General features: G+C 37.2%; 1 protein-coding gene across 1 annotated transcript in view; it reads right to left on the reverse strand.

Annotated features, from left to right (window-relative positions):
* Positions 1–15935, reverse strand: part of LOC124790060 (CREB-binding protein) — a gene marked incomplete in the record, with an annotated part of 157555 nt that overhangs the window by 54095 nt on the left and 87525 nt on the right. The window contains 6 exon segments of the mRNA XM_047257622.1: positions 2074–2231; positions 3832–4121; positions 4292–4435; positions 8154–8376; positions 11274–11977; positions 12437–12607. Coding sequence (XP_047113578.1) covers positions 2074–2231; positions 3832–4121; positions 4292–4435; positions 8154–8376; positions 11274–11977; positions 12437–12607 — 1690 coding nt within the window.

Consider the following 15935-nt stretch of genomic DNA (forward strand, 5'->3'; position numbering starts at 1 on the left):
TTATTTTGCTGGTCAAATAGCAAAACCTATCTACTACTTCAAGTGTCTCGTTTCCCAATCTAATTCCCTCAGCACCATCTGATTTAATTTGACTATATTCGATTACCCTTATCTTGTTTTTGTTTATATTCATCTTATATCCTCCTTTCAAGATGCTGTCCATTCGGTTCAACTACTTTTCCCAGTTCTTTGCTGTCTCTGACAGAATTACAATGTCATCGGCAAACCTCAAAGTTTGGAAAGGTCATGACAACATCTACAGAATGTCATGATAATGTCTACGGAAAGCAATGCTCTCAAATATATGTCATTTTATGTAATTAGTCAATATCATCCATCACCATCAACTGCTACCCCAAACATTTTTCTTATTTTTGTTCTTCTCCCGACAAATAACCAGCTTTTACAATTTGAAGTCAGATGTATGACTTGTCTGGATTTTAGTGTCATACATATGTATGTAATGTGGGTCCAGCTCACTTTCTCACTTCCGTTACATTCAAATGTAGATATCCACACTTTCAAATATATTTTACTAGAAAATCAGAGAGGTACCATTACACCAGGAGAAACTGAAACAAAATATAATTCTGGATTCTTGGTGAAATGCATGCTGTATCAATGTATAAACGATATGTAAAAATTACCTTAGGCCAAATTAAAGGTCAGTACAATTAATAAAATTGCTTACTGTCGCACTATTTACATTTACCTGTACATCATTTTTTAAAGAACCTTGAAAATGGTAAATGTGGGTATTCACTGAACTTATTCAATTTTTCTTTCTTTCTACTATGAATTTCTTCACCTTACTAGTACAAATCTAATGCTATGACATAGTGGATGTTTACATCTACTGAAGAGTGCAGGGAAAGTGAGTGAGCAGGTACCAAGCTTGGGGTGTGAGGAGGAAACTGTACAGATGGCTCAAACTATACACATCAACACTGCAATGAAACTTTTTCCAACAATTATGTATTAAGGACTTGAACCGTCATGATTGAGAGGATTATTTACAATTTTTAATGTAAACACACCTGTAGGCAATACTACACCCATACAATTAGAACTTTCCTTTAAAATATCAACACCAATGAGGTTAAAGACATACACAGTTGAAGCATGCATGCAAACACACACACACACACACACACACACACACACACACACACACTACATGAAGCACCCTAATTAAAATCCTCATACAAAGACTACAAATAGAACTTCTCGATGCTGTCAAAAAACAGAGTAACTGTATCGCGTACAAATATAATAGTAGCTTCTTTAACTGCAATGGTGAATTCAACCCATTACAAACTGAAAAACAGTGAATAGCATGCACACATACTTTAAACTGGAGAATATGTTACATATCATAGAATTAATGCCCCCTTAGTTACAACTGAGAGCTGAATTAAAAAACACACACTCTCAAGCCTATGAATAAAATCTTTTGCATGTAGCTGGGGAACTAAAGGCTACAAAATAACATTAGTAGTTGTTTCGTAGCACAAATGCTTGTATCTCTAACACAAACTGCCAACCCATTTTTCAATGGAGAAAGTTAAAACTGTGATATGTTACTATAAGTCAACCAATATTATTAATGGTTAGCAATCATCATGAATTAGAAAGCCACTTGTACAACAAAATCTGACTACTATAGTCATTACAATAATAAAGAACTCTCAGTTCCAACCAAATTAATTTAGAGGAGGACAGATATATCATTCCCAGTACTTGCACACTCCCCCCCCCCCCCCCCTCTCCCCCCTCCCAATCACTGTCCAGAGTAAAATCTCTGTTCTAATTAGCAGTAAAAGCAGAGAAAACTGTTTAGAGAGTAACACTTTGAAAAGTGACAGTCCCATATGCATGAGCAGTTCAATGAAACTGTATTACATTTAATGAGTCTGAAACTGACGTGACAGATTGTGTGCAAGTTAATATGTTCCAACTAAATAGTGCTTATAAAAGAAAAAAATATTTTTATAGTGACTATGATGTTCTGCCAAACACAAATAAATTTTCAAATTTCTCTTACAACTTACAGTATTATGTCTATACTCTTACCTGTTCTGATATGAATAGTATTTTGCATCTCTTGGTATAGTACACAATTGTTTGCCAAAACAGCAAAGCACTTGAGGATTGAAAGTATATTTGTGACCGCAACAATAGCCCAATGCTTGCATGACAGGATCAATTTCTTGCTCAAATACTTCTGATAACTGCAAGAAGAAACACAAAACACATTACCTTCTGGAGTAACCAAAACTGCATTATTGATGTTTGATACATACGAAAACCAATTATTTGTCTCAGCAGCAAAAATGCTCTTACTGTAAGCCAACAAATAAAAAGCGTCCCAAACAGCACACATTCACAATTCATACAAAATATTCACAGTTGATTCCATAAAAGCAAACTATGTACTTCCCCCTTCAATTTTTTAGCACTCCAAGATCATTCCTATATTAACAGAAGCATATACTTTCAAATTTCAGACTTTTCCTTTTCACTGATTCGTGACACCCCTCTCTATTTCCTAAACTTTCCTGCTAGTTTTCCAGATATAATAGAAGCATACTTTATCTTAAGCTGAGTCTATATGACACATCGTAGAAAAATTTAGAGAATCACTCTGAATTGCGAGATGTCCTAAATAAATCTCTGTTAATAGATTGCTTACTGTGTTTATTTCCAAAAATCGATTTTTATGCCATACTATTAACTTCTCACAAAACTATTTGACAATGACTATCCATTAACTTTCTCCCTTCTTAATGCTTTAAGATGGAAGTAAATATTTAAAAACAAGAAGTCTCTGTTCTTGTGTCATTATTGTCATTGCAACAATAGCACTATGTCAATCAACATGGCGCCTTTCAAAATTATTTTCTAGTATTTATAAACCCACAGTCATGCAAATAGTACCATGAGTGGTTTCAATTTTTTTAGAATGTCATTGTCAAACATTCTGAATTCATTAGAAAGTACTCATCAACTGAAAAGACACACACATGGGACTGCAACTGATTTTGACTTCTTAGAAAAGCATCATCACATTCAAAATATCTGATGAGTTACCAAGAAGTCGAAATTACATATAGTCATTGAGTTCCCGTTTAATGAGTATGCCTGATCTGTGTGGTACATTATTACTCATGCGCCCCATTTTTGTTTGGGCTTCCCGCACCAACCTTCAAGTCGCTATGTTACAGTTAGTCAATACACAAATGGAACATATCTAAAATAATAAGCACATCACATCCGCTATACCCTTCACTTATTTCTAAACAAACAACACAGTTTCTAATGGCATTACAGCAATATTAAAATACAGAACTCTATGATAAGAGCAAGGATAACATATGACATTATTTCAAAGACAGTTAGAAGACAATTTTTGATAATATTATGCATTGGCCTAAAACTAAGCTAAATTCAACAACGCACTATATCTCACACTATAACTGTGATTTACAAACAGATCTGGATTTTAGCCAAAAAGTACATAATATTTGTAAAACTCGGGTGTCAATTGTTTATCCTCTTTAGTGATCTTTTACTAAATTTATGGTTTCACTTATCCCCTTCACCAACTAGGGGAAAAACTAATGTTGCAATGACTTTCTTGGAGCAAACCACTAAAGTGTTCACAGTAGAAATCTTCTGAGTATTAACATTGCTGATGACCATTCTAGCACTAACAAAGTGAAGAAGATAAATAATTTTAAATAAAAATGCCTTTACACATTCTGGAAACCTCTTCAAAATTTTCAAATCAGAAATAATAGTGTTGTATGTGTCAGTAATCTGAAGACCTACCTTAGTGCAATATCTATAAACTCTAGATGTCTTCCTATTATATAGCCAAGCATTGTCAAACATCAGCCAGACATCATCTACATATTCCCAGGGATCTGAATATTGCCCAGTATCCAGTTTCCGTTTCACAGTGGACAAGTCCATTGCCTTCTTTACAATATCAAAATAGTCAGGAATCCCCAACGCTTGTGGATCAACAGGCTGACGAAATGGGAGAGACTCAGGATCTTGTCTGTATAGTTTCTCTAGTGTTGGCATTAGGGCTTGTCGAAGTTCATCTGGCTTGAACACTGGAAAATCAAAGTAATGCATATATATATATATATAGATATATATATATATATATATCCGAAATAAAATTTGTATCAACAATCAATCTCTCTCTCTCTCTCTCTCTCTCTCTCTCTCTCTCTCTCTCTCTCTCTCTCTCAGCCAAGTAATGTTTACATGATGAACTCACAGCACTTTTTCTTTTTATCTGTTGCACCACTTGCACCTCCGCCCTGACTAGGCTCAGGAACAGTTGGTTTAATATCAGCTGCTGCATTTTCAATACTGGATGACGACATCGGCGTTACTGGCTCTTCCTTTGTTACAACTTCCTCTGAAATAATATGAGTGCAAATTAATATTATCCAAAATTGGGAACCAAAGGTTACCAGTACAAAATTAGACCTAAGCAGTTCTACAATATAACAATGAAAACGTCACAGAGAATTAAAGCATATATCTGCTACTAAACAATTTGGTTCTGAACATGACCAAAACACATTATAAAGAAATGAAATACAGAAGGCTACTAAATGATATTTTCTTCATAATTGTTAACTTCCTCATGTATCTTTAAGTTCTGTAATGCAACTAATAATTCGTCACTCAGTAATGACACTGCGAGAAAAACAAGATTTCTTTTCTCTTATCTCTTCAGCATTTGCACAAGTGCATTAATTCTATTGCCTTTTAAATTAAAATTCTTTAGTTTACTTGTCTCCTTTAGTTATGATTACTATTCCTGTAACTTGCAAATATATGTATATGTGAACCTGAATTCTCTGCCTGATACTACTATCCATACTAACCTAAACTGTTACCTACACTCTTTTTTAGTTTTCTTTTTTCAAATTATTTTTAACTTAGGTCATAAATATTTTGTCCTTTTGGCCCATTCGAATATAAATAGTAACTTCCATGTCATTCCTAATTATTACAATGAACTGACAAATCACAAACTGTTCCAAAATTATCTATTGATTGATACACTAGATACAAGTAAAATCACAAGAAGATCCAGGCACATCACATGATTTCCATACTGAGGAAGGGGGTACCAATTTACCATCTGGAAGTAAGCTAACTATCCTACAAATCATTCTGCCACCACAACCAAGATGTTGACGGCAGCAGGTGGCAGGAGGGGGAGGGGGGTTGCAAAGCAATATCACCTTCTAGCCAATAGTTTACATACTTTTATCTCCTTTCCATTTTATTATTGACTACTAAATAAACCAACAGCTAATTCCAAAATCAACAGGTAGCATGTTTATCCACCACTGTCACACTTGCCGACACTTGATCACAACACATCATACTAAAATATGTATTTTGGTGAGATCTTTAACCCAGATAACCCTGATGTCCTTCTGGAAGGACAATGTCATTTAAGTGTTGAAATTATTTATTTCTGTGAATAATGCATTGTTGCAATTGACAGTGGCGCATCTTTAAATGAAGCCCGGTGAGTCAGGAACGCACTACCACAGTCATTTAGACACTATCGTTTACAGTCATTGAGAAATTGTCTCTTGAAAATAAGTCCAATTTTAGTGTGTATTACAACTGAAAGTTTTTGTCAACTGTAATTCAATGATGTTTTGAACCATCCTTACAGAAGGATTTCAGAGTAATATGTTGTCATTTTATACTCATAGAAAACGATATACACTATTGGTTCTTTTTGGACATTAAAACAAATGATGATCAAACACAAAATAGTGGTGTGGATGTAACATTACACCATCCTATAAATTCAACTGATGCCATAATCAATCAAAATTTGGACGCCGAAGAAAATCCTAGTGTAGATAAATTACCAGCAAGTCAACTCAATGCTATTGCACTTTGTGATTTGGACACTTCCGCCATCTCAATGTTGTGAATACGGCACAAAAACAATCCTTAACCTCTGATGTGGTTCCACAATCCTCCCGCTAAACAACAGCAGCAGCAGCAGCAGCAGCAGCAGCAACAACAACAGCAACAAAAGCAAACAAAAAACCAGAAAGGCTATCCAAGAAAACATTTCAAAACTTCAATAAATATAATTTGAAAAGTGGAGAAATAGGTATTATGATGCCTGATTGGCCTGTAATGTGCACAGTTGACATGAATAAAGGGCGAAATACCAATTTGATAATGAAGTGCTTCAAATAATAACCACTTACACAAATCAGTATGCAGCCAAAAGAAATAGGCTAAGTGACTGTTCAGAAAGTAAGATGTTGGAATGTATTGCAATACTTCTGCAAAGCAGTTATGTAACTGTCTTTCGCAGAAAAATGCAGTGGCAATCAGATATGTCTGCTTGTGTCTGTTACGTGCGGATGGATATGTGTGTGTGTGCGCGCGCGAGTGTATACCTGTCCCTTTTTCCCCCCAAGGTAAGTCTTTCCGCTCCCGGGATTGGAATGACTCCTTATCCTCTCCCTTAAAACCCACATCCTTTCGTCTTTCCCTCTCCTGCCCTCTTTCCTGATGAAGCAACCATGGGTTGCGAAAGCTTGAATTTTGTGTGTGGGTTTGTGTCTTTGATAGATCATTCCTGATGAGGTTGAAGCATATCTCATAAACTGATTCCAGGAGTTCATTTTTAATTGTTTGGAAAGACCTAAGAACATCCAGTTCCTTGTCATCCCCACGCCACCCCCAATGTGTTGCTTCAAGACGATATCAGTTTCTGACAGAGCAATGATTCCTCAAAAAATTCCTGGGTTATAATTTTCTGTGTCGTCATGGTCCTGTAAGGTAATCTTTAATTTGCCAGAAAATTTAATGCAGTCTATCAGTTAACTCAGTGTATACTAGTTCTTTGACATGTTTTCTTTGTAAGTCTTCATATATATTGTCCACTTTCCCTAGCACTGATTCAATAAATTTAAATGTTTTTCCTCTTGAATTATGTTTTTTTCACCTTTGCATAAAAATTCTTGTAGTACGTGATACCATTCTCAGATGAAGTGCTGTCACTACAAATTGTAACAATCTTAACACCCCTTAGCTGCATTTTACATTGTTCTCTTAAGACTGTGTACATACCCTAGCCTGGATTTACACTATTTTTGTTCTTGACTGATGTTTTGATCAGGTTATCAGGTTTGTCCAGATCAAGTTCCTTCATCTTTAGTTCATGACCCCCCCCCCCCCAAAAACACCCCTCACTAGAATTCAGGCACAATACATCCACAAAAAGAAACTGGCTAGTAATGCACTACATCCAGTGAACACCGTCAGCAATAAGGAAACTAAAGTTACAGGAAATATTTCATGCACTTATTTTTTCTAAGCATTCTGAAACTCTTGCTAGGTGGTCACACGTCCATTGTCCTATTGTAATGCACTCTGGCGAGACATTTACACACTTAATTCTACAGTAGATAAATTGCCAATGCCATAAACAAATAACTATTTAAAACACTATCAAAAGAATAACATTAAACAACGATTAATGGTGCATCAAAGCATAATACAGATATCCTGAGACAGGGATTCACTACTGAAGTTTCAGTCACTCTGTTTCCCTTTTGATGTTAGCAATGGACAGCAAATAATCATGTGTAGGGTGGTAGGATACCATTAGACTGAACAAACGGAGCCTTTCGGAGGCCCATAATAGATGTACTCCACAGAAGCCATGCCCTCCATACCACTACTACATAGAGTTAACCAGCATGGCCTTAATACTAGCTAACACACGTTTAAAAAAAAAAAAAAATCACTCAGTATAAACAGTTACAAAAATGCTGACTTTCATTGTTTAAATTAGTGCAAGAAATATTGAAAGACGTGCTGATAATTTAGATTTGTAAACACTGAGAAATTCATTTTAATATATATTTGAACTACAAGCCATGCCTGGGCAGCTCATTAAAATTATGAGTAAACAACTCTAAACACCTTCCTCCTACACAAAAGAAGACTGATGAAATTGTTAATAAATGTATTATGCAATCTGTATCGCACTGGGGTGTACAAGAAGAGAAAAAAAATAACTAATGTGATAGCATGGTAACATTATAGTTTGTAGGTCAATATTACAGTACACTAACCTTTAACAAGGACATTACTTTCTGATGTAGTGTTGCAGTCATCCATTGGTTCAGTCTTAATCTCTGTCTTGATGCTGTCTATATTAATACCTTTCCCACCTCCACCGTCATGTTGATCATTCAAATCATTCTCTTGCTTTATTTCCACTTTAATATCATTTTCTCCATCTGCATGCATGTTATCCAGCTTTCCTTTTGTAGCTGGAGGTGGCGAATCCACATCCTTAAGAAATAAGAAACATTTTCATGTCATCTGTTTCTCTGAGAGACTATTACTTTTAAAAAATGCATGTGATAGGGGAAATTAAAACTGACAAGAGTAACAAATATCATTTAAACAGAATGGGCAACTTGAATAAATGAACCAAGTTGTAGCTATTGCTAACATAGTTTATGACCACAGCTAATATGGGAGATCAGCAATGGCACAATGCTTCCATACACTCTTAGGGGTTGCAGATAAAACAGATTCCATGTCATCCCTTAGCCGTAACACTAAATCCGGACCTCAGACTCGGCTCAGCTTGGTGGGAAAGAATGTTGGGCACTGTAAAGCGTTGCCTACGGAAGGTATTGGGACTCGCAAAGCTCACTGAGGAACAACTGAACACCACCTTGATCAGTATTGAAGCCGCGAAGAAAAATGTGTTTATTGATTGTAGTTACCGTCGGATCTTTGTCAACCGACTGTTCAAACTGCTCCCAGAATCGCGCCCATGTCTCAATATCGCCTGAAAAAGGCTCAAGTTTGATCGGCAGAAGTTTTACTGAAGCTGTGGGAACAGTCATTGTTACAGATTGTACTGGCGGGTTGTCGGGAATCTTTATGTCTGCTACCGATTTCGCAAGCTGTTTCTCTATTTCGTGAGACAATCGAGAAATTGTGAGTTTCGCGGTGTCTATATAATCTTCGCATTTAAGAACATCTTCTTCGTATTCGTCATCGGCCAACAACTCATGAATATCCTCATCTAATTTAACGAGGCGGTCCAGAACGCTTCCCAATCTGTCATTGTAATATTTATAATCCGCGATTTCCGATGTGTCGGACAACCTTGCAACTTCCGCTACGAGTCGCATAATGTTTGCTCTTTCTCTCATACGTTTTCTCTTTAGAGAGTGTAATTGTGCTTCTGGTTTGTGGTCTGTCATGTCCACTCCGTCCGATTACTCGAAAGTTTAAAGCAGTGTCGCCTAGCGATCAGCTGGTCCTAGTAAGGCGTTATCTTTGGATCGCTAGTTGAAGTAGTTCAATTGATGGTCGCTAGATGGCAGCACTAGTCATAAACAATCTACAGGCGTAGCGTAGGATCTGATAATTCGTTAAATCGCTAATCGAACAGCTACAATAGCAATACACAGCGGCAATAATGTAATCAGTTGCCTTTACAAATGGCACTACAAAACATGTTGCGTGATAATTCAATTGAACTTAGCTGTGTATGCAGGCGGTTTTCGTCGAAGAGCTTGTTGCGTGGTGTGACAAATCGCTGCAGTCAACCCCGTCGTAGTATTGCCGCGTGACGTGCGTCCAGAATTCGTGTTTCACAACGGCAATCATGGAAATTGTCTCGGGCAAAGTCTATCCCGGGTTTCGGCACCAAAATTCTTATGTCGTGAATCCCAGTAGAGCAGCGATTAGCAGTCTAACAACACTTTATTTCATAGTCACAGAACATACAATACAACAAGTCGAAGATACATTGTCCTAAGAGTAAACAAACAGTCCCTCACTTCCCCGAAGTACATCACTCTGTGACACAGCTACTTCTTTTTTGTCACTGTTATTTGCTTAAGTTACTCCATTTACAGTAGTTCTTGACACACAGCATGGATTACAGACCCTGTACATGCTGTATGGCCTATTCACATATGCATTTAATATGACCCATTCATACCTGGAATTTTATTATAGTCATCTACATTACTTTTTATAGTGTATAGTATATCATTTTGAGTGACTCCGTAACAGACACCTCGCGCCCAATAATGCTTGCAGGGAGTTTTCCTAGGTGGGAGGCTGGACTGGCATGCTCTCTGTCTTGGATGCCAACTGAGGAGCTAGTCAAGTGAGAAGTAGCACCTCCAAGGTAAAGAAAGCCGACAATGGCCAGGAATGCAGTGTGCTGACCCCAAGCCCCTCCATATCATAATAGAATGATGTCATTTGCAGTGGATGACATAGCAGACTACTGGTCCAACTGGCCCATCAGAGTAAGAACATGGAGCTTTGCTTTACTTTGCCTTGACTTTTGTAAACAAAATGTTGTCCACATTATAATTGTTTATGGTCAGTTGGTAGAACCAAATTCAAATTAATCTAATACAATATTCTGTTCAAGATTAACTGACATCGGTAGAAAAACATTAAGAATAATTAGTGAGTGGTAATGGAATATGGTTAACTGTACTACCTGCACTGTTTTCATGAAGTCGTCACATTGCTGTGATGAGCTTTTACAAGAACATTTGTATTTTGAAAGCACAGGATGAATCTCATTTTGTCTAAATTCAAATATACGTGGGTGAATGAAAGGAGACGAACTACCCAAAAAACAGGCACAACTAGAGTGCAGCACATGGAAACAAAACATACAATCATAGCAAATCTCAAGCTTCTAGAACTAGCAGGTCACTTGTATTTAAAAGAGAGATGCCAGTTAGAAAAACAGTAAATTAAGACTACAATAGTGTTAAAGTGAAGGAAATGTCACTATATAACCAAGAATTGATAGAATACATAAAGTGGAAAATAGGAATATTATTATAACTTTAGGATACAACTGATGAGATTTAACAATACACTTCCTGCAAAATGTCGATCTCTCTTCAGGTAACCTGTCCCCCTAAAAAAAGTATTTACTTATATATACATTCTTTTACATGCACCTCATTTCTTAAACTACACATAAATTCTGAGCTTAAGATTAAAAACATTGTGTTTTTGGAAGGCTCTGCTCCAGCCATCCACTCTATGATGGCCGGAAGCATGAATTGCACACACACCATTCTTATAAGTAAGAAATTATAACTTCCATTCATGTCATACTCATTTAATCCTGAACAGCAGTATAATATTTATCATTGTTTTATGCTTCTCAATAACAATACTGTACATACCTCATTGAGAGAAGCTGCAATGGCTGCCATCTGGCTGGACAAACCACTTGTCGTGGGACGTGACTGAGCAGCTCGCTCTGCTGCAGGCATTCCCTTTCCTAGACTTGCTAACTGCTGTTGGGTCATTGATGCTGTAACAACAGATCCTGTTGTAGATCCAGGGGCACTTTGCGGAACAAGCTGTGGAACTTGTGCTGTAGGACAAGGCAAAGCTGCTGAGCTAACAGTCTGAGAAAGACCTGGGGAGGGACCTGAAACTGAAACACTGTCTGAACCTTGGCCTGCTGCAGATGGGACAACAGAAACTCTTGGGGCAGCTGCTGCATTTGAGAATTGGGTCTGGAGAGTGAACTGGGAGGTAGCCGATGGAGGTGTCTGTGCACCAGGAGTTGTGTTGCCACCTGCAACTCTTGCTTTCACCTGATCTGAGAACTGTGCAGTGGGAGATACTGCCAGGCCATTGTTGAACTGACTAGTTGTCACTGCTGCAGCTGCACTTGTTGGCGGTACAAATGAAGCTGTACTCGACAAATTTGATGTTACGGAAGTTCCTGTGGGGCTAGGACCAGGTGGTCCTACGACCAACTGTTGCTGTTGTGGTGGTTGAGGTGGCTGTTGTGGCTGCTGCTGCTGTGTGGGTTGTGCTGGGAACTGCAGACGAGTTGGCTGTTGAAGTCCTGTTAATGTTCCTCCATGAGGGACACCTAAAAACGAAAAAGGAATTTTTTATCCACCAGAAAATGAAACTTCTATGTAACAAAGTTTTTGAACTTGAGCTCTAGTATGATATTTTAAAAAATATAATATTCTTCTGTGTTAGAGGAAAAGGGAAATTAAAATACAATACATAGATAAAGAGGGCAGAAAGAAATTTTTGTTTGTTTCTGCAACAATAGTAGGACTGACAGAGGTGAGAGCTTCACTTCAACATATGAAAAATTAATGTTTTAACTATTGGGATAACCAAACATGTACTCAATGAAATCAGCAACCATTATAAAGCCAGCAACCAAATGCGTAAGGTTATGAAGGCCATATTTGAAAGGGTTTATTCTGCAACTTAAGGTCATGCATTATATGTTCTGCCACATACAGCATTTACGAGCACCATATGGACTATTTGAACAGAGACTTTTGTGGGAGGCTCAGTCTTAGCAGCTCACCTGGTGCTGCAGCTGTGGGGCGTATTTGTACATTTGATGGCACTGTTGGGGCCGTCGGCCTCAGTTGAGGTTGTGGCTGTTGCTGTTGCTGCTGTGGTTGCGGTTGCTGCTGCTGCTGTTGCCGCTGCAGTTCCTGTTGCTGCTGTTCTTTACGTCGCTGTCTTTTCTCCTCTGCACAAAAGTTATAGGAAATCATTTCCAATTCATTGTGCCCAGACTAAATGTATTCTGTTTATACAGTGTAATAAATAATGTAAACTTTGCTGATATTTAATCACAGAAAGAATTTCCATTTTGCTAACAAGCGGAAGACCTTAGACATGGTCAATCAATTTGGCTTGTATTTGGTAGAAAGGAAGATGCAAAGCACCCCCAGTTTTTGAGAAAACCACCCCTCAAGTTCATGACTCTGTAATGAATCTTACCTCCTCAGAACTTTTGTACTTCAACTGAAATGTTCGAGTCTATATTCGTTCAACCTGACTTGAGTTAATTTTTACACTTAAATTATATATTACACATCTAAAAACAATTTTGCACATCTCATCAACACTTTTTTCTGATAACATAATTTCATATTTCATACCAATCCATTTGTAGTCGAATTAAGTCAGGTGATGCTGAAGGAATTAGATTAGGAAATGAGACACTTAAAGTAGTAGATGAGTTTTGCCATTTGGGGAGCAAAATAACTGATGATGGTCGAAGTAGAGAGGATACAAAATGTAGACTGGCAACGGCAAGGAAAGCATTTCTGAAGAAGATAAGTTTTTTAACATTAAGTATAGATTTAAGTGTCAGGAAGTCGTTTCTGAAAGTATTTGTATGGAGTGTAGCCATGTATGGAAGTGAAACATAGACGATAAACAGTTTGGACAAGAAGAGAATAGAAGCTTTCGAAATGTGGTGCTACAGAAGAATGCTGAAGATTAGATGGTAGATCACATAACTAATGAGGAGCTATTGAATAGAATTGGGGAGAAGAGAAATTTCTGGCACAACTTGACTAAAAGAAGGGATTTGTTGGTAGGACATGTTCCGAGGCATCAAGGGATCGCCAATTTAGTATTGGAGGGCAGCATGGAGGGTAAAAATCGTAGAGGGAGACCAAGAGATGAATACACTAAGCAGATTCAGGTTGCAGTAGGTACTGGGAGATGATGAAGCTTGCACAGAATAGGGTAGCATGGAGAGTTGCATCAAACCAGTCTCTGGACTGAAGATCACAACAACAACCAATCCGTTTAGCAACACTGATCTTGAACCATGAAAATTAATACTCACAAATGTTAACTCTGAGTCAAAAACCAATTGCAGTGAAACTAATATTATTAAGTTTTAGTTTTCACATAAACAAAGCTTCTGTTTTCATTTTTAATGTCTCAAATTTTATTATTGATAATTCAGTCAACAACTATGTAGACAAGAAGTTGATAGTTTTTATACTGTCAAAATCTGCAACCTTCATTATCAATTATTAGGTGCATAAATCTTTTATATAAATAATTATTCCCAAAAAAACATTATGTAAATAATACCTGACAAGTAATTTTAATGAAGACAGTCATAACAAAACTAATTTGAATCATATACTGTTGTAGAAGGATCTGGAAGCTGTGTACGAAATACTTATAGAAATTTTAGGCACCATATGTGGCTTAACAGTTTCAGTCATTATCGATATAGGTCAATGTATCTACCAAGTTCTTTGTGTTGTGTTGAAATGTTGTGCAATGCATTTATATAACAAGTGGTGGTGTAGAAAGTGTCAAGTATTCATTAATAAATACCAATGATGTCAAAAAGCAACAACATTCCAGCAACTTTTAACTGAAACACAAAACTTTGGACCAATTAGCTGGAAAGCATAAACAGGAACCAATACCCTAGACAAAAAGACAGCAATAGCAGGACAAGTAACTTTCATCTGCTAATATAGTGTTTTCGCCCTTTTGAAATTATATAAACACTGACAACACTAAAATAGTTCGTTCCATGTAGTATATTTCCTTCCTGTACCTCTATGAAAAAGGAGGATATAAGATGAACATCAACAAAAGCAAAACAAGGATAATGGAATGTAGTCTAATTAAGTCGGGTGATGCTGAGGGAATTAGATTAGGAAATGAGGCACTTAAAGTAGTAAAGGAGTTTTGCTATTTGGGGAGCAAAATAACTGATGATGGTCGAAGTAGAGAGGATATAAAATGTAGGCTGGCAATGGCAAGGAAAGCGTTTCTGAAGAAGAGAAATTTGTTAACATCCAGTATAGATTTAAGTGTCAGGAAGTCATTTCTGAAAGTATTCGTATGGAGTGTAGCCATGTATGGAAGTGAAACATGGACGATAAATAGTTTGGACAAAAAGAGAATAGAAGCTTTCGAAATGTGGTGCTACAGAAGAATGCAGAAGATTAGATGGGTAGATCACATAACTAATGAGGAAGTATTGAATAGGATTGGGGAGAAGAGAAGTTTGTGGCATAACTTGACCAGAAGAAGGGATCGGTTGGTAGGACATGTTCTGAGGCATCAAGGGATCACCAATTTAGTATTGGAGGGCAGCGTGGAGGGTAAAAATCGTAGAGGGAGACCAAGAGATGAATACACTAAGCTGATTCAGAAGGATGTAGGTTGCAGTAGGTACTGGGAGATGAAAAAGCTTGCACAGGATAGAGTAGCATGGAGAGCTGCATCAAACCAGTCTCAGGACTGAAGACCAGAACAACAACAACCTCTATGAACATCTTTATAGTAAGGGATACCCAATATTATAATGCAACCAATAGATAATTGAAAACTGATCATTTTTCATCATCATATGTGGGGTCTGCAAACGTGCATTTTCTTAGGAATCAAGGAAAGTAACTGTTACAACTGCCACTTATGTACGCGCAAGGTAAATGTTGTTCAATGAAAAGTGCCGCTTGTGCAGCGACCAAGGCATCAGGCTGGGGATCAGAGTACCTTCGTTCGATTCCCAAACTTTTTTCTGACTTGGATTAGTAAGAAATTAAAAATTTAATCCTCTCTGCGTGATGAATAAACTCTTTCATTCAGTCTGTTACATGCCCTCACTTTTCTTCGAAAAACTATATGGATCATAATTGTCATATAAACATTTGAAGCAAATATACTTGCGGCACCAGAAACATCTAATAAATAAAATCTTCACATAATTACAAAGTTCCTTCTGAAGATTTGTTAGGAAACAGTCTTGGTTTACAAAGTGTTTATTTTTTTGAGGATTAACTTTAATACATACTACACATGTGATGTCACCTGAAAAAACAATGTTGAAAGCTCATCATGAATTGAGCTCTAATTGTTGTTGCATCCATGAGATTGTAAAATACCAACTGTGTTTCTAAAAGCACCCTGCAATTTTTAAACCTCCAAATAACGTTTTGTACTGTGCCAAGGGGCAAACAAACACTGCCCGGTCAGCAGCCTGTGGTGCTTCATGATGAATTTCAGCAGTATTACTTCGAACTGATTTC

Source organism: Schistocerca piceifrons, chromosome 3 (genome assembly GCF_021461385.2).
Source record: "Schistocerca piceifrons isolate TAMUIC-IGC-003096 chromosome 3, iqSchPice1.1, whole genome shotgun sequence".
NCBI classification, from domain to species: Eukaryota; Metazoa; Arthropoda; class Insecta; order Orthoptera; family Acrididae; genus Schistocerca; species Schistocerca piceifrons.